This window comes from Purpureocillium takamizusanense, chromosome 2 (assembly GCF_022605165.1).
Source record: "Purpureocillium takamizusanense chromosome 2, complete sequence".
Taxonomy (NCBI): domain Eukaryota; kingdom Fungi; phylum Ascomycota; class Sordariomycetes; order Hypocreales; family Ophiocordycipitaceae; genus Purpureocillium; species Purpureocillium takamizusanense.
The window spans coordinates 2,244,189-2,269,785 of record NC_063069.1 but is presented as its reverse complement, the minus strand read 5'-3'; the positions used below and the strand labels follow the sequence as shown (position 1 = coordinate 2,269,785).

The following is a 25,597-nucleotide window of genomic DNA, read 5'->3' as shown; positions in this document are numbered from 1 at the left end:
CGCCAGGGAGCTGTGGGGACTTTGGGATTCTTATTGAGCATGTAATGATGTGTACTCATCATGGTTCTTGATTGCCCTCAGTGTCTATAGTCTCGTTGTGGAACGGTAAAGATGGTACTTGGGAGAAGACACTTCAATCTACGATTCCACCTGCAGTCACAATACCGCCGACGGCAGGCAACTTCGTTCAGAACTCACAGTGACAATGTGCTACAACACTGGTCCAAATCCCAAATCTACACTAGACCCAGTCTCCAAGCTGTATCTCCAATCGAAGGCGCAAACCTATTCCAGAAGTTGACGTTGTTCCCCTTCGCCTGCGCTGATGCGCCTGTATATCGACCCCGCCTTCATCCAAGCCGCTTCAATGATACTCTTCGTCCTTCAACCAACCCGCGATGAATCGACGTAGCGACGCAACATCCGCTCCCTTGCGCATCAGGTGGCCTGCAAAGGCCACCCCTTTGACCTCTTGTTGTGAGGTCTCGGTGGTCTCTTCGGTCCGTTGCAGCTCTTTTGCAAGGGCCACATGTGCCCGTGATAGGCTGCGTGTGACTGTGTCATATGTCCGTTGCCTTTATTGACTATAGCCTCCTGTGGGCTCCAGTTGGCCTGTCTCAAGGCCTCAACCAAATAGCGGCAAGTTGCCCACATATGCTTGTCTCCACAGAGACAGGGCTTTTGGTCCGGACTTGCTGTAGCAACATTTGATCCGTTGCTTAGAAAGCCCACAACTGCCGCCTCCATCCGTGGCGGGGAGCAATGTCCCCCGGCGCAAAGGCATGGCGGCTCGTGTGCCAGCGCACGCCAAGCGGGTAGCCCATGGATCCCTCGCCCGGCGTGTCGGGCGTCGTGACGAAGGCGTCATCTGCGGACGCCCGCGTGGGTCCCGGCTGGTCCGCTCGCCGGTGACTGTACGGCCAGCAGAAGAAGTCGTCCACAGAGTTGCGAGCCGGCATGGGAGGGCGGACTGCTGCTGACCCTGTGGCGACCACGCTGCTGGGGGCCGTGAAGAAGGCGTCCTCCGTGGAGCCTGGAGAGGCGGCGGACGACGAGCCTTGGTCGGACCACCTCCCACGGGGCGAGGTGGGCGATGTGACGAAGCTCCCGTCGAGAGACCCCTGAGGTGACCGGGAGCTAGGCGGCAGCGGGCCCCAGGTAGGGGGAGCTGGCGACTGGCCTTGTGTGCTCCAAGCCTGGCCTGTACAGGTGGGCTTGGTGGGCGCGAGGCCGCGGAAGTCAAGCCATGCATCATCGACATTTGACCTCTGGTCCAGCGAAGACGAGGACGCCGACGAGGCCCCTTGTGTCTGCTGCGCGCGGCTGTGCTCCTCCCCGTTACTGGGCAGCGCCGCCTCCTGCACTGATGCAGGCTTCCTGGGAAGCTGCTTCTTCCGAGCGAGGGAGAGCTGTAAAAGAAGTATGTCAGCAGGTAGACATGAAGCAGCTGTGAGTCGCTTTAGACGAGGGGCGCATGTTGCGGGTGCAATCTACTTACATCTGGGGTCGGTGCCGGTCGAGGAACGCGGCTCCCCGATTTGACCACGTAGGCGTACGTGTAGCCCAACACGAGCTCGTTGGGGCCCTGGGGAGGAAGGTAGATGAACTGCATGGTAGGGAGCAACCGATGTGCGATCGACCAAGGTGTGTATGTATAAGTGAGGGGGATGTCACACGGGAATGGTGATGCTGAACGAGCTGCAGAGAAGAAGAGAGGAAGTATGTCTGTGACGAAGAGTTGAAACAAACAAGACGGCAATGTGAATACATTGTGCAAATCACTGTTTACCTATGTCGCGTAATAAAGTTTCCTGGTTGATGAACTTTGAAGGGCCGCGCGATGCTGCGTGGAAGGACGGCGTTGCGTATAGTGCTGGTCACGGGGCGGTCGATTTATGACAGACTCCCGGTGCCCGCAAACTAGGATATGGCTGTCGGAAGGGGGGCCTGCTGTGTTTGTGCCGCGCTCTGAAGCTGGTTCATGGATATCGAGCATTAGGGTTGCTGCTAGAGCGACTAAAGGAGTCCGTCAGTATTCGTACATGAGGTGGCTATAGGCGCTGCCCGGTCAACTAGCAAGCTGTACCTATCTGCCGTACCTGGCGAGGAAAGTCTCTCGGCCCTATCGCGCAATGCGAGCATGTCGTCACGGTCTCCCAACATCAGGGAGTCTGGCTATCGAGGGGGATCAGCTGACGAACTGGTGGTGAGAATCGGGAGGAACGACAAACGACTCACCTGATCGCAAAGTATTCTTGCACTTAATGCACTGAGTGCATTTATACGAGGTATAAGTCTCTCAAACACAGGCAATGCTGGGGATTTTGTGGACGAGAGCCCGAGGATTCTTGGAGGCCATGCCGGCCGTACGAACGTAATGCATGCAACAAAGCCCGCGACGCGAAGGTTAATCGGTAGGCATCCAGAGCACCTTCTATAATATACGGGCTCACTACTGCAGTGTATGCTGGTGGCTGCCTGGCCCCTTGCGCAGTCTAGCTCTACTCGTAGGTGCGTTGCAAATTGCCAGCCGAATTTTCGATACTTTGACTTTTTACGAATAATATGCGGCAGGTGCAAAGGGGAGAGTCTCGGAAATGATCGTTGGCGACCGAAGGCGCAGTTCTGGCGCGCTCTGTTGTTGCTCACTCACACCCCAGCTAGGTATTCGCATTGATTTAGAATTGGGAGTGCATTTATAACTTGGTTGCTACCAAGGTACCTCGTGGATATTGATCAAGTACGAGCAAGCAACGAGCGAAACCGCCCTACTGGGAAAGCCGAAGAGCCGCATAGCCAAGAAATCAAGCCAAGAGATCAGGTTTCGCCATGGCCAACTGCCGCAAGGGGGAGCAGCAAGCGCTTGACGTTGACTGTGGGGTGACTGGGGTCACAGATCGGGCGCCCGGCACTGCAGTGGGCGCTGTGACGCTGAGACAGGCACACACGACCGCCTGACGTCATGAGGCTTCGGCGGGCGGCCTCGGCCTCCACGCCCAAACCTTGATCGAGGCCCAGGTACAAAAATGAGGACGCGTCTCACCGTTGCGCGCTGCCGCAATGAGCAACGACACCGCAATCACTTGACACTGTGACGTATGCCCTGAGGCCACGCTGACGCGCGCCACCACGAGAGCTTGCACAGCATGAGCTGTGTCTTTCGAAGGGCGGCGCTGCGCCTACCGCAACTAGTTCATCCAGCACGCGGTGGCTCCCTCACCGCTCACCATCTTCACGGCGTGGTGGAACCCACGCCGAGAATAGAGAGTAGGCGTGCATTTACAACGGCGGCGGTTTTCCGGCGGGACGAGTCCGCAAGAGCGAGCAATCCGTCAAGCACACAAAATGGCGATAAGAGTCGGACCACGACGACGAAGAGTGCCCAGCGCAAAGTCAACGACCGGCCGTGGATGCGGGAAAGCAGTCATGCATTGCCAGAGGCGACTTCGGACGACCCTTCGAGGGGCGACATGACCAAAGGTAGTTGCCACTCGCTCGCCGCGCATCTTTATTCGTTACCAGGCTGCTGACATTCGGTGCATCTAGGCCGCGTGCTGACGACGCCGACACGGTTGCTGAAGCTGATTCTGCCAATGCCCTTTCACCCCGACCAAGAGTACATCAACGCCAACGAACAACAAAGACGCGAGTGGAGCAATGAGAATGTCGAGCCGTTGGCGCTGCTGGTGCATCCCCAGCAGCCACTATCGTACCTGGAGCGGCTCATCCAGGCAGAGGTTCCGCCGATGCAGGTCGAGGGGGGCGAGAAGCTGCCTGAGATTGTGTTCCGCGCCGAGGCCGACTACGACCAGGGTGAGGCAAAGGCGGACAGAAAACGCAAGGACCGGGACGAGCAGGGCCGTAACGTGGCCGCCTACTCGGGACTCGGGCGCGAGGGCCCTAGCAAGGACCGCGAGGCCAACTGGGTGCGATGGAGCAGCAGCACCGAGGTGGGCGACTTCATCCGGGACGCGGCGCGAGGGCGAGAGTTCGCCATCGGGATCGAGGGTCACGACAAGGAGCTGCGCGTCGCGGTGCCGAGCTTCCGGGACCGGACCTACTACATGCGAATGCGGCTGCGCAAGATGTCGCGCGAGATTGACGACATGGCGCGGGTCAAGCGCGACTGCGACGAGCTGGCGCACAAAGGCGCACACCGGCTGGCCAAGGGCGGCTTCGCGGCGCTGGCGACGTGGTGGGGCATCGTCTACTACGTCACCTTTCACACGGAGATGGGTTGGGATCTCGTGGAGCCCGTCACGTACCTGGCCGGGCTGACGACCATCATGGGGGGCTACCTGTGGTTCCTCTTCATCAGCCGCGACCTCAGCTACAAGGCGGCCATGAACGTGACAGTGTCGCGACGGCAGACGGCGCTCTACCAGGAGCGCGGTTTCGACCCGCAGAAGTGGGAGCAGATTGTGCACGAGGCCAACCTGCTGCGGCGCGAGATTCGCATGGTGGCGACCGAGTACGACGTCGAGTGGGATGAGATGCGGGACCTGGGAGGCGAGGAGGTCAAGGAGGCGCTCGAGGAGGAGGATGAGGGCCGCAAGAAGAAGTCGAAGCGGCAGCGAGAACGGCAGGAGGAGGAAGAGGAGGAGGTGGAGGAGCACGAGCAGCACGAGCAGCAGGTGAAGAAGGACACGACGGTCAAGGAGCCGGCGGGGAGGAAGAAGTAAGGTAGGTATGCTGTGCATGGTAGCGGTGCGGGCGTTGGTTGCCACGGACGCTGCGTTGCAGTTGGCCATCAAGGCCATGATGGTGTTGGAGGTGGGATGGAGATTTTGGCGCCCCCATAAACTAAGTTACAAGCTAGACATAGAAGGAAACGACGTCGTCGGGTGCACCTGCCATGTTGCTCATCTGTCACGCCCATTTCGTCAAAACCTGCCTTGGTCAACCTGAACCTGGGGCACGTCGTGGGTCCCTTTATTACCTTTGACACTTTATTGACGGCCGCATATTGCATTGCACCCTGCAATGACACCCACGGCTGGGCGACTACCTTGCCTTCCCTTGGCCTGTCGTCCAGTAGCAAGACAGCTATTACAAAACATGACCGAAGTTCTCATCGGCCACCACCAACGAGGCGGGCGTCCCTCAAATGCCGAAGGCCGGAAATCGGAAAGTCGCCCTCAGCCGTGCGCCCGGCATATTCTCTACCTCGTGGATCTGGACGGACTGCCAAGCGTCAACAGGTTTTGCGGCGCCACGCTGAGCCCAGTGGCCTGACCCGTCTCTTCGCTGCTCCCGGCGGATTCGCGCGGCGTCCAAAAAGGTCACCCCACGTCGCAGAGTCGCTACTGCTCGCCTCCCAACGAGCCAGTTGCCAACCATCCGCCATCCACCATCCACCCGCCGCCGTCCGCCGTCCATCCGAGACCTTCATGGCGCCACCCCAGCCCTGCGGGGGCCAGCCCATTGGCGGCCCGCACCTCCGTCACAATCGACTCACTTGCTCGGCGCCTCTCTTGGTAGTCGAGTCGTGGGTTCTCTGAGACTCTCGAGGCTCGTCGACCCGTTGCGCGGCGACAGCGACGGCCGGGCGGTCGGCGGTGGCCGGTCGGTCCCGCGTGCTGAACAGGTACGACGACTGCTGGGGTGCCCATTTAGTGTGTGCGCCCGCTACTGGCTTCTCCCCAAAAGGCACGTCCTCCTCGTCCTCCTCGTCCTCCTCCGCCCTCGTCCATGCGGAATCCCGAGCCTCACCGACAAAGATAAAATAAAGTCCCGCCGGCCCGGCACACACGTCAACAAGTGGGCTGCCGCAAGTGTCTACTAAATACCCACCTGCCAATCCGAACCTTGTTGTCGAGCTTCCTCAAGCTGCCTGCTGCCCGCTGCCCCGCTCCGCCAGCCGAGACTATGCACCAAGTGCTGCTGCGCTGAGCTTCTCCAACGTCACCGCTCTCCCTGTCTTCGTCTCCGTCATTCTCCCGCCACCACGCCCTGGAATCACTCGACGGCTGGCCGTTACTCGCGTCCGCGATAGCCGTCATGGCTCCCGATATCTTGCACCTGCCCGACGGGCAGACCTTTGACATTACCCCCGTCTTCGCCGGCGTCGGGTTTCGCAGTCACGAGTACAACACCCACCATCACCCGTACCCCGCTGGCTGGACCACGGTCCTGCACACAGAAGAGGAACGCGTCTCCCTCAACAGCGAGCACGGCAATCATGCCGACCAGAGAGCACGCAAGGACTCGGCTCGCGAGCTTGCGGAGCTTGACGATGCCAATGGCGCCAGGCACACCCATAGACTCACTCGCCCCTTCACCGTCCCGACCCTCACCAACGACACCCTCTTCATCTCGTCCGTCGCCAACCCTCCCAGCGCCGAGTTCAAGCCCGCCACCAGCCCGACCCGCCAGATCGCCATGATGCTCTGGGTCACCCTCTACTGGTACTTCCACCAGCCTGAGCCTATTTCGACGGTCGATACCGCTCACTCGCGCGACACCCCCCATGCTGCGAAGCCGCGCGCCGACTGGAAGATCTACATCCGCCGCGAGGGCATCCTGCGAGGTCGCAACCTGATCCCCAAGCTCGAGCGCATGGGGCTCATCGCCTCCGAGGACTCGGCCGCCGACACCGGCCACGACGACACCGGCGATAGCTGGGCTCGCATGTTCGTATCCAAGCGCATGTTTTGGCAGATCCCCGGCCACCTCTTCCTCTTCACCCTTCAGCCCATGCGCACAGTCTCCCCGGGTCTCAACTCCTATCCGGGCTCTCCTGCCGGCAGCCGCCCGAGCTCACCGAGCCGGCCCGGCTCTCCCGGCGTCGACGGCCCCCTGCTGCTACCGCCCACGTCGCAGCAAATGCACTTCAACTCGGACCTGCCCGGGGCCCCGATGCCCACAACCCCGACCGTGGGGCCCATGCCCTTTCCCATCTCACCCTTCTTCTCCACATCCCACCTGCCGACCTACTACCCGCCGGCGCCTTTGCAGTACGTCTGGACTGACGGTGTGCGCCACCCGTTGCGTCCGAAGCCGCCTCGCATGGGCGAGGTTTTTTACACTCGCTACGTCCCGAGTGTAGGCGAGTATCTGTCCTTCCGTGTCGCTTCCTCCTCAGCGTCTCCCGTGCCATATTTCGGCCCCATTTGTTCCAGCGCCAACAAGAGGACGCCGGAGCAGCAGCACCTGGCGACTCTCAGCGACACCGCACTGCTTAAGACGTGGCACGCCAACCCGCGCGTGCGTGAGTTTTGGGGCGACTACGGGGCCGGCCAACTTGAGACGGCTCTGCGGTCGCGCCATTCATTCCCCGTGATTGGACTGTGGAACGGTATCCCGTTTGGATACTTTGAGGTCTATTGGGTCAAGGAGGACGTTTTGGGGCGGCACGTCGCGGGCTGCCACGGCGACGTCGGAGACTGGGACCGCGGCCTGCACATCATGGTAGGAGAGGAGTGGGCAAGAGGAAAGGTGGCCGCGTGGTTGACGGGGCTGATGCATTGGTGTTGGATAGCGGATATTCGGACCATGAGCGTGTGCCTGGAGCCGCGCGTTGACAACCAGAGGTGAGCCGCTAGCAACCACCCCCCCCTTCGTCTACTCGAGAAGTGACAAATTAACACTCGTGCAGGATGCTTGGGCATTTGGACACCCTGGGCTTCTCCAAGGAGAGGCAGGTGTCGTTCCCGCATAAACAGGCCTGGTTTGTTCGATCTCGGAGAGATGCATGGGAAGGTCCAGCGCTGTAGTCGCGACTCAACGATCTCCTCTTGGAACCTCTAATAGGATATAATGGAACCTGCATGACTGCCTTCTGAAGGGGCCCGAGTACAGAAGAAGGGAACAGAGTCTCGTTGTCACACATTGTCTTTGACTACCGTGGGCAGGGGGTTATCAACCACGGCGGATGATGACCAGCCTCTCATCGAATGCCTCTGAGATGGCGCAAGTTGCGTCCAGAACGTTCGACCACCAACGCGAAGGCAGGCTTCGATGACCCAAGACACCGAGCTGCATACACAAGCATACGCATGAGCAGCTAGAAACAAAGGGCTTGCTGCTGATGCATACTACTTCCTGGCACAGGAGCATAGGCGATGACAGATCAGGAAGGCGATGTGTGTCAACTACTGGGCTTCTCAGCTCGTGATGAGTTGATCTCTTGACCACTGCAGCGCTCGTTGCGTTCTCGATCCCACGATGGATGATCACCTACGGGGACGACCGGCCGCAGCCCTGGCCGCCAACTGTCCACGGAAGCTTTTCCATCAATAGTAGGAGATTTATAGAACGTCGTGTTACTTCCGTAGTACGCGCTTGTTCTGTGGTCGGGTCTCTTGAGGACCGTGTCGACACGAGGCGCCTCGATATCATCGAATCAGGGACACTCGGAGACATGCAGCTGCACTGTGGCGCCTAGTGATGTTGGCCATGTGGTGGCGGTCGCGGGTCGGCGGTGCTTACCGTCTTGAGGCAGGAGGAGGGGGAAGACAAGGAAAGGGCGTCGCCAACAGCGAGCCGCATCCCGCCTTTTTCAGATCTGGCCATCTGGCTCGACTCGAGATGTCGCGGACGATGCTACAGGCCCTTTCCGAAATAGGTGAAGGAAGAAATCCTTCGGCTGCATCGATTCCCCCCCCCCTCCCCCTGGCACTAACTTGGTGCAGAGACCGAAGGCACCCCAAACCCCGCGTTTTCGCACATGCTATGCCATGTCATGCCAAGCGGGCACCCGCGTACCCTCCCGATCAGTGGTGTTCCCTGATCGTGCCGGGGCTTTTTTTTGCCCAACAACATCTGCGCCTGTGCCGCCTCGCAGATCTGGAAGCACACGTGCATGCAGTCAGTATGCAGGCGAGCGTGCGGCAAGCGCGGCAAAGGGAAGGGGGGAACCACCGTCTCGTGAGCGGGCGCAAACACCAAAACACCAGGAATCAAGAACATCAGACGGATTGTCCAATGCAGGGGGCTCTGAGCTAGCAAGAGACAAAACAGCGGCTGCAGCAGCGTTGCATGGCGCTGAACGCGGCGGCGACGACGGGAGGGAGGGGGAAGCCGTTGCTTGGAGGCCACTCGATTTGGAAAACCAACAATAGCGGCTGTGAAGAGTGCGATGAGGAGACCCGGATCGAGGTTGTGCGGGCTACCAACCTGGCCCACGATGATGATTTGCATAACATCCTTGTGCGGCGGCTGATGGGTTATTTCGGTGCCGGGTATATGGAGTACCATGTCGGCTTAGATATGGCGAATCCATATATATAGCAAGATCGAAACCTTGGTATGGCTTGAAACACATGGATTGGCAAGAAGCGACCAGACCCCCTTTTGTGTCAGACAACACAATCCGAACATGGAAAAGTGATTGTGCATACATCCAGAGTGAAGACGTGCCTGGCCAGGGAGACGACGCCCACCACAAACAGGACTTTCACATGGAGCTAACGAGCACAGCTCCGAGCACTAAGTTGTTACTAGCGGACAATCTCGACAGACAGCCGGAGCATGCGACTTTTGGCGCTGTCCCGTTTTCTGCCTCGCGCCATGTACGGCTACGTGCTAGCCCGCAATATCGGCAGGGCCTAGACAAAGAGCTGACTGACGATGCCCATCATCATCACCATCATCACCATCAACCACGCCTGCCTCGCGCCGGTGCTGAGGACCGGACGGTAACGGCGGCTCTGGTGGGCGGCACAACAACTCATCCCCCTGCCATGGCCTGGCCTGGTCTGGCCTTGAAAGACGGCAAACGGGCATGATAGCTAGTAGTAGTACTGCTAGAGAACCCCCCCTGGTTCCAAAAGCTGACCACTAACTTAGTAGCTTTGATCAGCACGTGCAAGAGGATTGCTGTTGGTCATCCCCTGGATTGATCTGTGTGCAATGCACGTCCTATATCGAACCAAGAAAAGCGCACACACATGCTTTTCTGCTTCATGCTGCTGGTGTAGGGCGGGAAAAAGGGGGGGGGGGGGAAGAAACCAGGGAAAGCCCAACGACATGATGGCTTTTTGCACACATGTAATAAACGTATGTATGTACAGTATACGAAGTAGCGGGAAACTGTTTACGCAAGAGTCTTCAACCACGAAAGCATAATGCCCCATTGCTAGGAGACGGGAAACATATTCACGTCATAGTACCACGTTGATAAGTAGCACGCGACTCATGTACACTGAGCTTTTGTTCAGTTTCGAGGGACCGAGCGTGCAGTAGGTTAGTAGTTTTGGCTACTACCTAACTTAGTACTGAGTTGCGCGCCAGCCCGTCGCCAACTTGGGCAGCGGCGCCGCCACTACACCTACTAGAACAGCGGCCGAGAGAAGAATACTAGCCCGACGACCCCGCCGCCGCCGCCGATTGGCGTCCCATCTTGGTTTCCTGAGCCGCGCTGCCCACCACCCACCCACCGTGCCATGCCGTGTCACCCACAACGCTAAAAGAGGCGGCACATGTCAAACGCCTGGGGTACTACCAACTAACGTCACGACGGAGTTCGGGCAAGCCTGATCCCACTGCCCTCCCTACCCCGTTGTCCGTTCACATGCAGCAGACAACCTGGCTCGACAAGCAATTCCTTCAACGAGGTTAGTCAGAGCGACTGAGCGTCCCGCTATCCGCCGCCCCCCCCTCTTTGCTAGTTACCAGGTGCGTGTTAGTCAAGCAAGCCTCCTCCAGTCCGTTTCCTCTCTATCACTTGGAACGGGTCCCTTGTCCCGCCCCTGATGCACATCGATGGCTCTTGGGCTCATCCGTGCAGGTGCTGTCGAACTGCATCTCTGTTGCTGTGTCCCTTCCAAACGTGCCAATTGCCCGCCCAGTTCCCCGCTTCCTTTACCCGTTTGAGACGGATTGACCCCGAAGAGTCTGGAGCCGCCGCCGCCGCCGCCCACCCGCACCCACGCCAAACCACCACCACCACCACCACCACCACCACCACCGGCCCCAGATTCCCCAGGTTCAGATCCCGGAGTGCCATCCCTCCCTATCCCAACTAGTTTAAGCTCAGGGATGCGCGGAGATCAATGGATCGCCGCCGCTCTTTCGCATTAAATGTCCCCGGTTCCTGGTCCTCGTCCTCGTGCCCGCCCCTTGTTCCCTGCCATGAACTCCTCCTCCACATCCCGTCGCAGATTCGCCATGCATTGATGCGGGCGACGACGACGACGACGACGACCGCTCGATCGTCCCCGTTGTGAAGGGAAATTTCCCTATCAGCCATTTGACATCACCCATCGTCGTCGTCATCTCGTGTTCTCCTTACTGGTCCCCCCGGCGCGGGAGGAGGGCGAGACAGAGGGCAATAGAGAGAAATAGAGAGGGAGACGGGGACAGAGCCATGGGGGAACTCGAGGGATCCTACGTCCCCGGCGTGCCGCGCTATGAGCCGGCCGCCATGCGGCTGTGGATCATCCTCGTCGTCACCTTCATGACGACTCTGGCGTTCATGGCCGTCGCCGCGAGGCTATGGTGTCGGCATATACGGAAGCAAAAGTTTTGGTGGGACGATTACCTGATAATGTTTTCCATGGTAAGGTCACCACCACCCCCTGATTGCGCGCGCAATGGACTGGCTCGCACGTTGGTTGCTTGCATCGTCACAACGCCTTTGGGACACTCGCAGCGTGTGTTCGCACAGTGAGTGACACACGACCGATCTCCCTCCATGCTAACATATGCTGTACACCAATTTGTAGATATGGAACTGGGTCGTCGTCGGCATCGGCTTCGCCATGTACATCGAGGGCGTCGGCTACCACGACTCCACCGTCGGGCCAGAGGCCGTCGTCAACATCTCGCGGTGGCTCCTCATCACCGAGATCATCTACGTGTGGAACCTCTGCTGGACCAAGCTCAGCCTGCTCTTCATGTACTACCGCATCTTCCACTTCCCCCTCTTTAAGAGGCTCGTCATCGGCGTCGGCGCCTTCGTCGTCACCTGGGCCGTCTGCATCTCCTTCCTCTTCACCTTCATCTGCGTCCCCGTCGAGAAGCTCTGGAGGCCCGAGCTGCCGGGCCACTGCGTGAGCGAGCTCGGCGTCTGGCTGGCCAACGCGAGCTCCACCATCTTTTCCGACATTGTCATTCTCCTGCTGCCGATCCCGCAGATTTGGAGGCTGCAGCTGAAGAAGAGCGAAAAGGTTGGCTTGACGGTTGTGTTTAGCCTCGGATTCTTGTAAGCTCCTCTCTCTCTCTCTCTCTCTCTCTCTCTCTCTCTCTCTCTCTCTCCCTCCCTCCCTCCCTCCCTCCCGCCACCCCTTTTCTATCCACTAGACACCACGGACGATATATGGGTTTTGAAGCAAACCATCGACGGCTCTCGGGGTTGACAAAAACCAGTGCCGTCTTCGCGTCCTCTTACCGAACCTGGGTCCTGTTCAACTACTCCAAGCACGACATCAGCTACACCCTCACCCCGCTGCTGGCGTGGTCCGACATCGAAATGTCCGTCGGCATCATCTCCGCCTGCCTGCCCACCATGCGCCCCGTCGTCCGGCTCGCCGCCTCCAAGCTCGGCCTCAGCCGCGTCTTCAGCTCCAGGGACGCAGACGGCACGAGCCGAAGCGAAAGCGCCAACGGCGGCAAGCCGTACGACCGGAGCGAGAGCCGCGGGGCGGTGACCCCGCTGCGCAGCTTCATCACGCCGCAGACCCTCAAGACCACGGCGGAGTCGAACAACCGCCTGGACAGGGGCAGCGGCGCGTTCTACAGGCTACCCGACGATTACGGGTCCGGCTTTGGCGGCATCCTCGTCGAGACGAGTCTGGAGCTGGTGGAGTCGCAAAAGCAGCTGAAACCGGTAGACAGGGGGGTGCAAGAGGTTCCGGGGAACACTAGCGGGAGATCTGACGACGATGAGAGCAGCGTGAGCTTTGAGATGCATCCGCGTGTATAGCTGGAGGTGCAGCCGTTTTGTATATCTTGGGATGATCTGGAGTCACGGTGGTGATACTTGCACTTGCAACGTCAACAGGGAGGGCCCGGCGGCTGGTTGATGGGAAAACAAGATACCCAACCACGGTCAAGGTACATACATTATTTCTGTTGCCAAGCCGAATCCCGTGATGGTTGATTAAGTTTCTGTCTTGCATCGCTGAGCCGGCTGTATCCCCTGTTGGAAAGGTTCGCAAAGACGGACTAGAGTCAGGGCGCATGGATGGATGGAGAGGCCATGCTCCTCTTACATGTACTTACTACCTTGGCTGCCACCCTACCTGGCAAAGAGCGGGTGTCATCCCATACCCCCCCAGCCCTCGGGATCTACATCTGCTCCAATCATGCATCTTCTGTTTTAAGGGCATGGTCTGCTGGATAAAGCGCGCGGTGTGCCAACCCCCGCTTTGGGACTTGCAAGAAGCAAGAGGTCACCATAGCCTCCCATGTCAATCAAGCCTTGCAGCCATCCATCCGTCCAGTCGCGCACCGGAGCATCTTTTATATCACTAGCACACAGCCAGTCGAGCCGACATGCCGCCGGAAAATCACATCACTCATCATCAATGAAGCTGCTGCTGGCATGTGCCTTCACGACAGACTGGCGTCATATGTGAGATATCCAAAGCCATACATCGTCTTCGGAGAACCCGCACATGTCGCGACTGCTGGCGATCGCCACTGACTCTGCTCGCCAGTGCACAATAACCACGAGACTCGCTTGTGCCCACGAGCGTCCATTCCATTACCCCCAACAGTGTAAGAAAGGTAGTATTCAAGGCTGATTCGCTGGAAACATGGCTCTCGAGGGCAAGGTCTTTGCCGTCACCGGCGGCGCCAGCGGCATCGGTCTCGCGACGTCCAAGCTCCTTCTCGAGCGCGGCGCAACCGTCTGCGTCGCCGACGTGGACGATGCCAGCCTCGCCGCCGCAGAGGCACTCTTCACGGCTCAAATCTCTCATCAAAGCCAACCTCCTTCTTCTTCCCAACCACGGCAGCAACCCTTCGCGGCGGCCGCCTCCGAGCCCCCCACCGGCAGCGAAGCAGCAGGCAGTGACGATGGCGCGAAGCCCAGGTTCGCAGTCGCGCGCGTCGACGTCACGCAGCGCGCGCAGGTCGACGCCTGGATCGCGGGAGTCGTGGAGCGGTTCGGGCGGCTCGACGGCGCGGCCAACATCGCGGGCGTCATCGGACGGTACCACTCCGTGGGCTCCGTCGCCGGCACGGACGACGACGAGGAGTGGCACCGCCTCATCGCCGTGAACCTCACCGGGTGCATGTACTGCCTGCGCGCGGAGCTCAAGTGCGTCGCCGACGGCGGTTCCATCGTCAACATGGCGAGCATACATGGCACAAACGGTATTGCCTCCCTTCCTTGTTGCGCCTTGTCTTGAGCTGTTGTATATCATGCCTTTCACTTGACCTTTGTCGCGGCAACTAGCACCAGGGTTGGGAAGGACTCATCAGTAGCGTCGCCTCATCACATCTAGTGCGCAAGCTAATGGGATTCAGCCATGGCCCTCCACGGAGCATACGGGGCCAGCAAACACGGCGTCGTTGGTCTCACCCGCGCCGCAGCCAAGGAGGTCGGAGACCGTGAGATCCGGGTCAATGCCGTCGCCCCGGGAGCCATCTACACGCCAATGATGGAGCGAGCCTGGGCTCAGACCGGGCGCCCCGCCGACGCACCGTTTGACGAGTCCACGGCTTTTCGACGCTACGGGAAACCAGAGGAGGTCGCCGCCGTAGTCGCCTTTCTTCTCGGACCCGAAAGCACCTTCGTGAGCGGCAGCGTTTACGCCGTCGACGGTGCGTGGATCTGACACGACACGGCCAACCATCAAGGCAGCGAAGAGACTTTCTATACGTGCAATGCCTGTAAATTTGTCTGCTCCAACTGAAAACTCTGCTCTTTGAAGTTCAGTCATAAACACCATACCCATCTATAGTTTTTTCGTGACACCATATGCAACCAACAAGAGACCGAACCCGCTCAGCCCACCCATCGTCGGGCGCTGCGGAAGATGCGCACCCACGGCCCAAACTCACCCCACTCGTCAACTGCCTCGCGAGGCACGAAGCTGGCCACATCGGCGAGGACAGTGCGCTCGGGATGTGGCATCATCGCCACAAAACGGCCGTCCTTGGTCGACACACCGGCCACGCCGGCAGGGCTGCCGTTGGGATTGTAGGGGTACTGCTCCGTGACGTGCAAGCGGTTGTCGACATAGCGAAGCGGAATCATGCCCGAGCTGGTCAGCTCCTGCAGCGAGTTGGGCGATGGGAATTTCGCTCGGCCCTCGCCGTGAGACACAACAACGGGCAACGTCGAGCCGTTCATGCCGTGGAAGAAGACCGAGGGTTTGCTGCTATTCTCCTCGACCTTGACCATGCTGAAGCGACCCTCAAACTGCTGGCTCGCATTGTCGACAAAGGTCGGCCAGTGTTCGGCGCCAGGGATCAGCGACTTGATGCGCGTGAGTAGCTGGCAGCCATTGCAGACACCCAGAGCAAAGGTATCGGGCCGCTTGAAGAAGTCGGTGAACTCTCGTCGAGTGTTCTCATGCATCAGGATCGACTTGGCCCAACCTTGACCCGCGCCAAGAACATCGCCGTACGAAAAGCCTCCCGGAGCAGCCAATCCGGTAAAGTCGGCAAGAGACCTGCCATCCAGAACATCCGTCATGTGAATGTCAACAGGCTCGAAGCCAGCAGCCTTGAAAGCAAATGCCAGCTCGGCGTAGCCGTTAACGCCTTGCTCTCGGAGAACAGCAACCCGAGGCGCCTTTCCAAAGAAACCGCTGATAGACGAGGTAAGGGGCATAATGTTCTCGGCCGGAGAGTAGGTGAGGTTGTAGGACATGCCGGGATCCTCGGAGTCTGCGATTGTGGCAAACTCGGAGTCTGCGCAGGCAGGGTTGTCTCGCAGGCGCTGCATCTCGTAAGAAGTCTTGGACCACCACTGCTGCATTTCGGCACGGCCGAGTGTGGCGAATGTAGCACCGGCGTGACGGATCGTCAGCGACTGCCTGCCCTTGGACTTAACCACACCAAACTTGCGAACCAAGCCAGGCGGGGGCCCGCAGGTAGCGAAGCAGCGCTTGAAGTTGATCTCGTCAGAGGCCCGGACCTGGAAGACGGCGCCGAGCTCCTCGTTGAACAGCGCCTCAACCATGTCTCCCGTCTGACCAGACTTGGCGATGCCGTCCATCATCATGTCGACGCCACAGCGGCCAGCAAACATCATCTCGGCGACTGTGGTAATGAGACCACCATCAGATCGGTCATGGTATGCCAGCACGACGCCGCTCTCGTGCAACTGTGATAGAGCATCGAAGTAATCCCTCATCAAATCGAAATTCTTCATATCCGGCACCTCGTTGCCAACGGCGCCGAAAGACTGGGCCAGGGCCGATCCACCCAAGGCCTTGCGTCCCTCGGCGAGATCGACAAACAGGAGAATCGTCTCGCCAACCTCCTCCACTCGGCGAAGGTGCGGTGTCCAGGTCTTGCGGACATCTTCGACGACAGTAAACGCGGAGATGGCGACGGAAACGGGAGCGGTAACACTCTTTGCCTGTCCGTCCTCCTTCCACACGGCCTTCATGGACGTCGAGTCCTTTCCGACGGGGATGCTGATGTTGAGCTCAGGGCACATCTCCATGCCAATTGCCTTGACCGCTTCGTAAAGGGCAGCACCCTCTCCCGGATGACTCACAGCGGCCATCCAGTTTGCCGAGAGCTTGACGCGGCGCAGGTCGCCCATGATGTCGGCCGCGCCAATGTTCAGCAGACTCTCGGCAACGGCCATCCTAGCCGAAGCGGCAGGATCAACAAGTGCCAGAGTAGGCTTTTCGCCCATGGCCATGGCCTCGCCAATCCGTTGCTTTCCGCCAAGGCTGAAGGACGTGGCCGTGATGGCGACGTCGGCAACCGGGGTTTGCCACGGCCCAACCATCTGATCTCTGGTAGTAAGTCCACCGACAGTTCGGTCGCCAATGGTGATGAGGAATGACTTTGAGCCGACGGCAGGCATCAGGAACACGCGTTCGACAGCCTTGCTGAGCAACTCGGCGTTGCCGAGGTCTCCAAAGTCCTTGCGAAGGGACGCCATGGCATCGAACGGAGCGAAGCTGGGCTTGATCGAGGTGACGTTGCGATCCTGCTGGCGCTTGGGAGGGAAGAGCGCATCCATTGGCAGGTCGATGGGGCGTGGGTACTCCTTGGACTCGCGGTCCGTGAGCACCAGTTTGGAGACCCCGCTCGAGTCTCGAGATGCAACAGCACCAACATCGGAAAAGCCGCAACGCTCACGGCGGCAAATGCTGGTGAAGCGATTCATGTTCTCGGGGTTGATCAGAAGCACATATCGTTCCTGAGCCTCGTTGCACCAAATCTGAAGCGGACTCATGCTCCGATCCGCACTTTCGACCTGCCGAAGCTCAAAGTTGCCGCCATACCCGGCATCCTTGACGAGTTCGGGGAGCGCATTTGACAGGCCGCCGGCGCCCACGTCGTGGATCATGGCGATCGGACTCTGCTCGCCGAGGGCCGTGCAAGTGTTGATGACCATCTGGGCGCGTCGTTCCATCTCGGGATTACCACGCTGCACGCTGTCAAAGTCCAGATCGGCGTTGCCTTCGCCCGACGCGTTGCTCGAGGCGGCGCCGCCACCGAGGCCAATGAGCATGGCAGGGCCGCCCAAAACGATGACGTGCGCCCCTTCGCGGACGAACCGCTCTTCTTTCAAAGCGTTCTGCGGGCGAACAGTGCCGACGCCACCAGCCAGCATGATGGGTTTATGGTATCCGCGCCATTCCTTGGCGTCCGCGGCAGCGTCATCGGACGAGGCCGGTGTGAGAAGGGTGCGGAAGGTGCCGGTAAGACAAGGCCGGCCGAACTCGTTGTTGAATCGGGCGCTGCCGATGGGGGCCTCGAGCATAATGTCAAGGCTGCTCGCGTAGTGGGCTGGACGGCCAATGTCCGACTCCCACGGGGCGCGGCGGTCGGGAATGAGGAGATCGGACACCCAGAAACCGCACAGGCCCCCCTTTGTCACTGAGCCGCGGCCGACGGCTGCCTCGTCTCGAATCTCGCCGCCGGAGCCGGTAGCAGCGCCAGGGAATGGGCTTGGACAGTCATTAGCCAAGAATGCGGAGAAGAAGCACGCGGAAACTCACGAAATGGCGGTCGGATGGTTGTGTGTCTGGCATAGCGAGCGTTAACACGATTCAATGCGCCGAGACTCTACGTACTAACCTCGACCTTGGCCAGCACATGCGCAACCTCGGGCGTGAGCTTCCAAGACCCTGTCGAATAATCCGGAGACCAGAAGTGGGCAGGCTCGCCCTGAAGAACGGCAGCGTTGTCGCTGTACGCTGACACGGTGTAGTCAGGCGTCTTCTTGTGCGTGTTCCTGATCATCTCGAACAGGCTCTTGTCTTGCGACACGCCGTCAATGGTCCAGCTGGCGTTGAATACCTTGTGCCGGCAGTGTCTGTTCTGTCAGCGGTGCCAGGCGCGCTGTCTAGAGAAGCCTCGACGTACTCAGAGTTGACCTGGGCAAACATGAAGAGCTCGACATCGTGAGGGGGGCGGCCCAGCTTTGTGAAGACGTCGACGAGATATTGCATTTCGGATTCGTCAAGGCTGAGGCCCTTTTCCTGGTTGTACTGCTTGAGGATGCTGAGAGGGTCTTTACCATCGGCGAATATGTCGACAACGACGAGGGGGGCGGGCGCATCGTCTTGGAACATGGCATTCAACGACGGCTTCTCCAGGTCGAAAATTTCGGTCATGCGGTCGTGAAGGACGTCCCTGATGGAGGACTCTTGGCCAGGCTCAAAGGGCGTCTCAAAGTCGACGACAATGAGTCGTCCCTTTTCGATGCGTCGCACATGGTCCTTGAGGCCGCACACGTGAGCAATACTGGTGGCCTGCGAGCTCCAAGGCGACAGGTAACGCGGAGTGACGTATATGGTGGCCGAATTGCCGCCACTCTGCGAAGCGAGGAGCGGCTCCGAGTCGACATCCTGGAGCAGTCCCTTGACCTGATCGAGGACGGTCTTGCTGGAGTTGACGAGGTCGACATAGTAGACCCACTGACCGCGGATTTGCTTGATGGCGGGCTGGCTGGTCTTGTTGGCGCGAGCCTTGAGCTCCTGGGCGGTAGACGCCGTATAGCAGGAGCTACCGACCAAGGTCTCGTGAGGCATGGCGAGCGTGGTGAAATGGCCGGGTACGGGGGGGGGTGACGGCAAACCCTTTGCGAAAAGGCTTGTCGCGGAAGGGCGTCCCAACAGTCGCGGGAGATGATGGATGGCTCGCGTCAGAGGAAATTCACTTTTGAGCTGCCCCTCCTTCCACCACTTATCGATACGTGGAGGGGCAAAAATTTTCGGTCCGGCATTTTTGCGCGTCCACGTGTTTCGGCGTGAATGCCGGCGCGGCGGAACACGGCGTCAAAAATTCCATGCCATGTCCTGCTGAAAGCACCAAGTCGAGTTGATGAAAGTTTCCAGCATCGGCATACCTTGTACCATGGTCAGTTGACCGCTCGCTTCGGCCAACCGTACCCTCCCCGCACCGGGAGCTGAGCCGGAGCTCGACTTTTGGCCTCAACTGTGAGAAGTGAATTTGAACGCTGGGAGTGAGTGGGGCGAAATCGGACCCTCGTCAATTGCACGAACTCCAAGGAGCAGAGCCAGACCAGACAGACAAGCGTGGGGCGGGAGCGGGAGCTTCGCGGGAACAGACAATCATTGTCGTCCGCTCCATGCCATGGCTGCGCCAGCCAGCTAGTTACAAGCTACTTCGTACGCGTCGGCGCCCAATTGATGGCTGTGTGTTCCCGGCTACGCAGACTTGGCATTATGTTGACGAAAGCGTAGACCGTTTCCGCCCCGCCCGCGACCGAGCCTCCTCGGGCACGTCCGCTGTAGACGTTATCCAGAACCCCGGCTGCGTATCATTCCCTTGAGAGTCATGTTGAACTAGAACTAGTAGACTCCGTGCGCCCACGGCATGCACGCAGCACCCGACTCAACCGCATACCATCCGTCTTTCGAGCATCAGCTGATCCAAGTTACCTAATGGGACGTGGTCGACTAGATGCGTTGAGGAGACGAATCCTGGACAGGCCAGACAATCCTGCACGGCACCAAGATAAAAGCAGGGCCCAGGCATTACGGAACCCAATCCTGTGTACAAAGCAGTGACGCGGGATCCTGGGGCGCTACATTGCCCGTGCCTAGAGCGTCAAACACAATGAGGCAATTTCGCAATAGCTCACGTGGGTTTGACATCACGAATGATACATATACCTTGTTCAGACTCGCGGCCCGGACATGTCGACCAAGACCGTCATGCGCCGCGGCAACGCGGCTGAGAGTGCTGCCTGCATTCATCGTCACAAGTTGTTACGCGAGCGTATCTGCGAATGACGACAAGTTCTGTGTCATTCCACAGCCCATCGATGCCGTACTCCTCGTGGCTATAAATGCTGAACGCCGGACGTTCTCCCTATCAGAATCCAACGTCGGCTTCTGCAAATACTTCCTCATACGCGCATCTCAGTCACCGTCCGCATCATGCATGATTGGCTACCGGTTCACGTTTGCCGTTCGTTGGATCGCCATGGCTGTCCAATGGTCCAGTTCTTCCTCGAGAACGGGATTGCAGCTGACGGCACGCTTTTCTACTTGGGAGAAGATGGCCGTGTGCGAGAGGAATGTTGGGACGACATCTCGTTGATGCCCGGCTTTCATAGCCTAGAGTACAAGGGCGTCCTGTGGTTTCCCTACATCCAGGCTTTCAGAGCACTTATTGAGGGCGTTTTCTATAAATACAGGCGTGTGGGCAACCCCGAAACATCCGTTGCCATAGCAGACCAGATCTGGGAGCTTGCGGTGGGGGAAGGAATGGCTCAAGCAGGCAGCGTGTCAAGGGCCAAGGACAGTCGTCAAGTCTCCAGGCCATGGGACTTTGCTTTTCCCACGGCCATTCCCACGGCCAGCCCACATTGATTTACACCTCAATGTGAAGATGGACTTTCGAAATTTCCATGTCGCGGCCAACGCAGAAGGATCACATACAGAGGACCAGTGGCGGAGGGGGCAATTGAATGAGGGTCGACAGCGGTGCATTGGGGCTTTGAATTTGGACCAGACAGGGAGGCTAAATGGAAGCTCAGGGAGAAGAACAATCCAATCGCACTATTTTACAAGCTGGCCGCCAACTTTGTCATGCATTCTATCGTCGTCGTCACGGGGGACATGGACGAGCATGTGCACCGTTTCAGGCTTCAAGATTGAATGAGCGGCGGGAGTGAGTGGGACCAATGAGTCAATACTGATGTACCAATTCCAACAAGCAGAGCCAGATAAGCGTGCGGTGGGAGTGGGCCGGTTTGTCGGTTGGAACAAGCAGACAACATTGAAGGCTGTGTCACTCATCCTCCACCATTGTCCGCTCCATGGCGGTGCCAAGGTAGGAACTACGCGGCGCCACGGCCGTGCGCTCCAGTTATTACTCAGGCTCGACTTTACGTCAACGAAAGCATACGCCCCGATCGGCAACCTCGACGCGTGTGCAGCGGTCGAGCCAGATTTCGAGGCTATCACTTGGCTCTTCTCGAACGCGCAGCAGTTAAGCTACCAAAGGATGCAGGAGAAGCGAAGTTATGTCAGTATTAAGATATAACTGTGTAAGTGTCAAGATATACTTATGGAAGTGTTAAGATATACTCTCTCTCATCTAACCGTGAACAGACTTTTTTCTTTAGAAATAAGCCTATTCGGGGAAACTTAGGATCCTACCCGTGGCGGCAAAAGAATAAAAGCTAGTGAGCTAAGGTATGTAAGCGTTCCTATCTTCGCGTGAGATTCGCGTTTGATCGGGCCGCAGCTGCCTCGCAGCAGTGACCATTACAATACACGTAGCAACACACGCAGCAACGCATGTGCCAACGCAAACGGCAACGCAAGCGGCAATGCACATAGTAGAACGCGCGTATTACGACCATAGCAGGTGCGCTATAGCGGCCAACCATATGCTGTATGTGGCAGGCGGTGATCTACTTATACTTCGTATGCATCTTCCACGTTGCACAGGCGCTGGTGGACGCGACTTTACGTACAAAGGCGCTTTTGCGGACATTCCGAAGCTGCCGATCAGGGCAATATAGACCGTCTCCGCCCCGCAGTTGCCCGATGAGAAAGGAGGCACAGGCGCACAGCTGATGATGAAGAGAGAGCTTAATGGGCTATGAAGGGAGGAAGAAGAGAGCTATATAGGTGGCCGAGTGAGAGAGAGACCAGTGAAAGAGCTGGCCAACTGTGAGGCTGACTAACCCATCCATAACACCCGAGAGCACGCCCGAGCCTGACGTTATTCAGAACAGAGGCATGCACCATTTTTTTGAGAGGCGTGTTGTGCTAGAACCAGTTGAGTAAATTCCGTACCCAGTCATGCGCGCAGCACCTGACTTAATCACATATCTTCCGTCTTGCGAGCACCCAAGACACCTAGTAGGGTTTGGTCAACTTAGATGCATTGAGTGAATAGATTCTGGACAGGCCATACATTCTTGCACGACAACAAGACAAGAGCAGAGCAGGGGCCCAGGCATTACGGAACCCAATCGAGTTTCACAAAGCAGTAGCGCGGGATCCTAGGGGACACTGCATTGCCCGTGCCTGGGGCATCAAACACAATGAGGTAATTTCGCAGCAGCTCCGGGGCTTTGCTATCACGGATGACGCAAACACTTGATTTAGACTCGCCGCCCGGCAGGTCTACCGAGACCACCATGCGCTGCGGTAACGCGGCCGTTTCGCGGGCGTTCTTGCGAATGGCGACAAATACTTTGTCATTTCAAAACCCGTCGATACCTTACTCCGCGTGCGTGCACATGGTCTCGTTCACTTTTCATGTATATAAATCCTGAACGTCGTACGTCCTCCGTGTCCGAAACTGTTTGGCATCGGCTTGTTCAAAACCTTGGTTACACAATACACGCATTCCAGCCGTCGCCCTCAATACCTTCCGCAGCATGTTGACCTGGCCCGCTGTTTACTTTGTCCATTTAACTAACCCCACGAATATCACTATCTTCGTCGAGACCGGCACTGCAGGTGAGGGCTGGTTGTTCGGACTCAGCAGGCTTATTGACGACGTCGAGTCGGGGACGAGCTTCAGCTTTGAGTGTCTCGCACTACTCCGGTATACGCTAGAGTACAAGGGGGACCTGCGGTCTTGTCACTGGTACGCTTTCCAACAACTTCTTTTCGACGTCAAAATGGAACACAGTGAGATGATGGACAAACTTCGTGGAAGATGGGAGGATTGGGAGGACTGCGACGCTGAAAAGGCAGCGGAAATCTGGAGACGTGCGCTATCGGAAGGTATATGCCAAGAAGGCAGCGCCTCAATCGCCAAGGACAGGGCTCTAGCTGTCGAACCAAGACTCCAGTTTGTGGACGACCAGTCCGCATCCACGGCTCGGCATGAAGATGGACTTCCAGGTCGCGCCCCACGCAGAAGACTCTCATACAGATGACCAGGTTGCGGAGGGTGGCATTACATGAAACTCGACAGCGGTGCATGGGGGCTTTGAACTTGGACATGGAGGCTGAGTGCCAATGTCAGGGAGAAGAACAATTCAATCGTTATTTCACGAGCTGGTCGCCAGCTTTGTCATACATTCTGAGGTCGTCGCGGGCACATGACGAGAATTTGGACGGGTCCAGGCTCCGAGGTTGATTCTCAAGGTTGTCACTCAAGCCCAGCTCTCGTAAATGTATTCTGACTGCTAACATTGACTCCCATACTGAATCCCCCACGACAATATGCCACGCGTCCCGCAAGCAGCGCAGGGGCTCTCCCATCAACTATGATGGCATGTGCATGACTACCACTCGGCATCGATTGCGAATGATGGTGGACAGCGGTCAGCTAAATGTGGCCAGCATCGGCTGAGACATGTTCTTCTAGCTGAGCCTCGGTGCCGACTCTCCGCCAAAAACGGCACAGTTTCTGGGCACGAAGAATGGGGGTCTGCATGATTGTCCAAGTGACGCTCGAGGCATTCTTTGTCACGCTGAGTGAGTGAGTTGGAAAGAAATGATAAGGAGAGCATTCGGGTCTCAGCTTGCTGCGGCACTGCCTTTGCCCCCCGCGGGTGCCGTTTGCATCGTTGATTGTCCGCTCCCTCAACACCAGAGCAGGCCAATCGCTAGAATAGGCAATAGGTCAGCCGACCAGCTCAATACGAACCGCGGTGTGCCCCCATTCGTCAATGCCTCGTACCCGGCCGCCCATCGAAGCCACAATGTGCGGGATGGAATCTGTCTGTAGCCCGGACAAGGCCTGTGTATTGGCCTGGCTTCCATTGGTGGCTTACCCGTCGGTCAAAGAAGGAGCCGTCTTATGCGACGACTGCATTGCTGCCATCGCGATTCACGGTAAGCTCGCTCAGCAACGGAAGGGATATAATAGAGAGATGTCTTGGCATTTGCGACCTAGGATGATCATGGTGTCTAGACACTCTCTCTGTTTTGTCCAGACGTCAGTTCAGTACAACCAACAGCACTTTGTCCCCCAGGATGCGTCTCGTTCACATTGTGCTATCCATTCTCAGGTACGTGCGCAGATCATTGCTTCAGCTCCAACAATGGGGGAGTTCCGTGAGGACTAATAAGCGTACATGTCGTGCACCGCAGTGCCGCTTCGCTTGTCGTTGCGGAGGGGAAATGCCCGACCATCACCGCCACATGCGACATTTGCCCGACGTGCTGTGTAAATGACTGCACCGTCACGGAGACGGTCACGAACCACTACGACTGTCCCGAGCGGCTCGCCACATCAATGACCTACTTCCCCTGCTGCGGACACCGATGTCCCCAGGGCTGCGCCACCACCTCGTACTCGATCGTCCGGACGGACGGCCCGACCCCAACGGACCCTTGCCCAACGGTCATGGCTACCCATGGCCATTGCAAGACGTGCGTGCGGCCTCTGTGCGTCGAGATCGAGACGTTGTCGTTTCGCAGCGACTGCCCCTGGCCGATCCCAACCTCGACGACCACCTACGGGTGCAGTGATGCGTGCCCCACGGGATGCGCGAGCACCACGTATTCTGTCGTGACGGCCAGTTTTGGCTGCGCGTTTCTGCCGCAAGAGAGGATATTCTAGCGGGGCTCATGGCAGGAATGTCAGTTCATGTTGCACTGAGGTGTGCTTCATCAGCGTCATATGAATGCACTCTTTGACCCGTCCGTTGCATTTTAGCGTGGTTGAACATCTTCAATGTGTCCCTTGTCTTGTTTCCCGTTGCAAGTGAAACAAGCGTGAGAAATCCTGCCCTATTGTAGATTATCGACCTTTCTTTGTAGTATAACGGCAGAGATTAATGATAGCACGAGACAACGTTACCACACCACAGCTAAGCCACACAAAGGCTTCAAGTGCTTCAACCTCGGCATCATCCTAGTATGATCAAGGCCGCGGAGCCTCTAACGTAGACTATTTAGAGAGCCGAGCCGGCACAGGTACGGGGCGAGATTGTACGCGGAGAACTGCATCCCATCTTCATCGTTGACACCAGATTAGAGCCTGATTCAGCAACTGCCAACAAACTCATTCGTCGCGGAACTCTGTGATAAAACCAGTGCGCTCGAAATAAAGTGCGTTGTGA

The 25,597-nt window shown here is 58.1% G+C and overlaps 8 protein-coding genes across 10 annotated transcripts; 6 read left to right on the top strand and 2 right to left on the bottom strand.

Annotated features, from left to right (window-relative positions):
* Positions 1-719: 719 nt before the first annotated feature.
* On the bottom strand, positions 720-1,612 carry JDV02_002488 (uncharacterized protein; the record flags this gene model as incomplete). The annotated part of the gene is made up of 2 exons (XM_047983520.1): positions 720-1,409; positions 1,499-1,612. The coding sequence occupies 2 exons, from the start codon at positions 1,610-1,612 to the stop codon at positions 720-722; spliced, it is 804 nt and encodes a 267-aa protein (XP_047839491.1).
* Positions 1,613-3,470: 1,858 nt separating this feature from the next.
* JDV02_002487 (uncharacterized protein) lies at positions 3,471-4,682 on the top strand (the record flags this gene model as incomplete). The annotated part of the gene is made up of 2 exons (XM_047983519.1): positions 3,471-3,480; positions 3,547-4,682. The coding sequence occupies 2 exons, from the start codon at positions 3,471-3,473 to the stop codon at positions 4,680-4,682; spliced, it is 1,146 nt and encodes a 381-aa protein (XP_047839490.1).
* A 1,318-nt stretch (positions 4,683-6,000) lies between these two features.
* JDV02_002486 (uncharacterized protein) lies at positions 6,001-7,715 on the top strand (the record flags this gene model as incomplete). Its single annotated transcript, XM_047983518.1, has 2 exons — positions 6,001-7,532; positions 7,598-7,715. The coding sequence occupies 2 exons, from the start codon at positions 6,001-6,003 to the stop codon at positions 7,713-7,715; spliced, it is 1,650 nt and encodes a 549-aa protein (XP_047839489.1).
* A 1,548-nt stretch (positions 7,716-9,263) lies between these two features.
* JDV02_002485 (uncharacterized protein) lies at positions 9,264-9,728 on the top strand (the record flags this gene model as incomplete). The annotated part of the gene is made up of 1 exon (XM_047983517.1): positions 9,264-9,728. One exon carries the CDS (start codon positions 9,264-9,266, stop codon positions 9,726-9,728), a length of 465 nt encoding a protein of 154 aa, XP_047839488.1.
* A 1,509-nt stretch (positions 9,729-11,237) lies between these two features.
* JDV02_002484 (uncharacterized protein) lies at positions 11,238-12,865 on the top strand (the record flags this gene model as incomplete). Its single annotated transcript, XM_047983516.1, has 3 exons — positions 11,238-11,500; positions 11,667-12,145; positions 12,310-12,865. The coding sequence occupies exons 1-3, from the start codon at positions 11,309-11,311 to the stop codon at positions 12,863-12,865; spliced, it is 1,227 nt and encodes a 408-aa protein (XP_047839487.1). The 5' UTR covers positions 11,238-11,308.
* A 485-nt stretch (positions 12,866-13,350) lies between these two features.
* Positions 13,351-14,952, top strand: JDV02_002483 (uncharacterized protein). Its single transcript, XM_047983515.1, has 2 exons — positions 13,351-14,262; positions 14,416-14,952. The coding sequence occupies exons 1-2, from the start codon at positions 13,701-13,703 to the stop codon at positions 14,724-14,726; spliced, it is 873 nt and encodes a 290-aa protein (XP_047839486.1). The 5' UTR covers positions 13,351-13,700; the 3' UTR covers positions 14,727-14,952.
* ADE6 (Phosphoribosylformylglycinamidine synthase) lies at positions 14,620-19,258 on the bottom strand. 3 transcript variants are annotated; one of them, XM_047983512.1, is made up of 4 exons: positions 18,451-19,258; positions 18,163-18,400; positions 18,084-18,109; positions 14,620-18,032 (listed from the first exon to the last, which is right to left on the bottom strand). In XM_047983512.1, exons 1-4 carry the CDS (start codon positions 19,116-19,118, stop codon positions 14,897-14,899), a joined length of 4,068 nt encoding a protein of 1,355 aa, XP_047839483.1. In that variant the 5' UTR covers positions 19,119-19,258; the 3' UTR covers positions 14,620-14,896. The 3 variants fall into 3 exon arrangements, with proteins under 3 accessions (XP_047839483.1, XP_047839484.1, XP_047839485.1); XM_047983513.1 differs by having other exon boundaries at positions 18,163-19,258; XM_047983514.1 differs by having other exon boundaries at positions 14,620-18,400.
* Positions 19,259-20,492: 1,234 nt separating this feature from the next.
* JDV02_002481 (uncharacterized protein) lies at positions 20,493-20,927 on the top strand (the record flags this gene model as incomplete). The annotated part of the gene is made up of 1 exon (XM_047983511.1): positions 20,493-20,927. One exon carries the CDS (start codon positions 20,493-20,495, stop codon positions 20,925-20,927), a length of 435 nt encoding a protein of 144 aa, XP_047839482.1.
* Between the last annotated feature and the right edge of the window lie 4,670 nt (positions 20,928-25,597).

Excerpts from the sequence above, each read along its gene's own strand:
- JDV02_002483 (XM_047983515.1), top strand. The coding sequence starts at position 13,701 with ATGGCTCTCGAGGGCAAGGTCTTTGCCGTCACCGGCGGCGCCAGCGGC. Across the intron at positions 14,263-14,415 it reads GAGCATACATGGCACAAACG|CCATGGCCCTCCACGGAGCA; the intron begins GTATTGCCTCCC and ends AATGGGATTCAG.
- ADE6 (XM_047983512.1), bottom strand. The coding sequence starts at position 19,118 with ATGCCTCACGAGACCTTGGTCGGTAGCTCCTGCTATACGGCGTCTACC. Across the intron at positions 18,401-18,450 it reads TTTGCCCAGGTCAACTCTGA|ACACTGCCGGCACAAGGTAT; the intron begins GTACGTCGAGGC and ends CTGACAGAACAG. Across the intron at positions 18,033-18,083 it reads AACCATCCGACCGCCATTTC|CCCATTCCCTGGCGCTGCTA; the intron begins GTGAGTTTCCGC and ends TGACTGTCCAAG.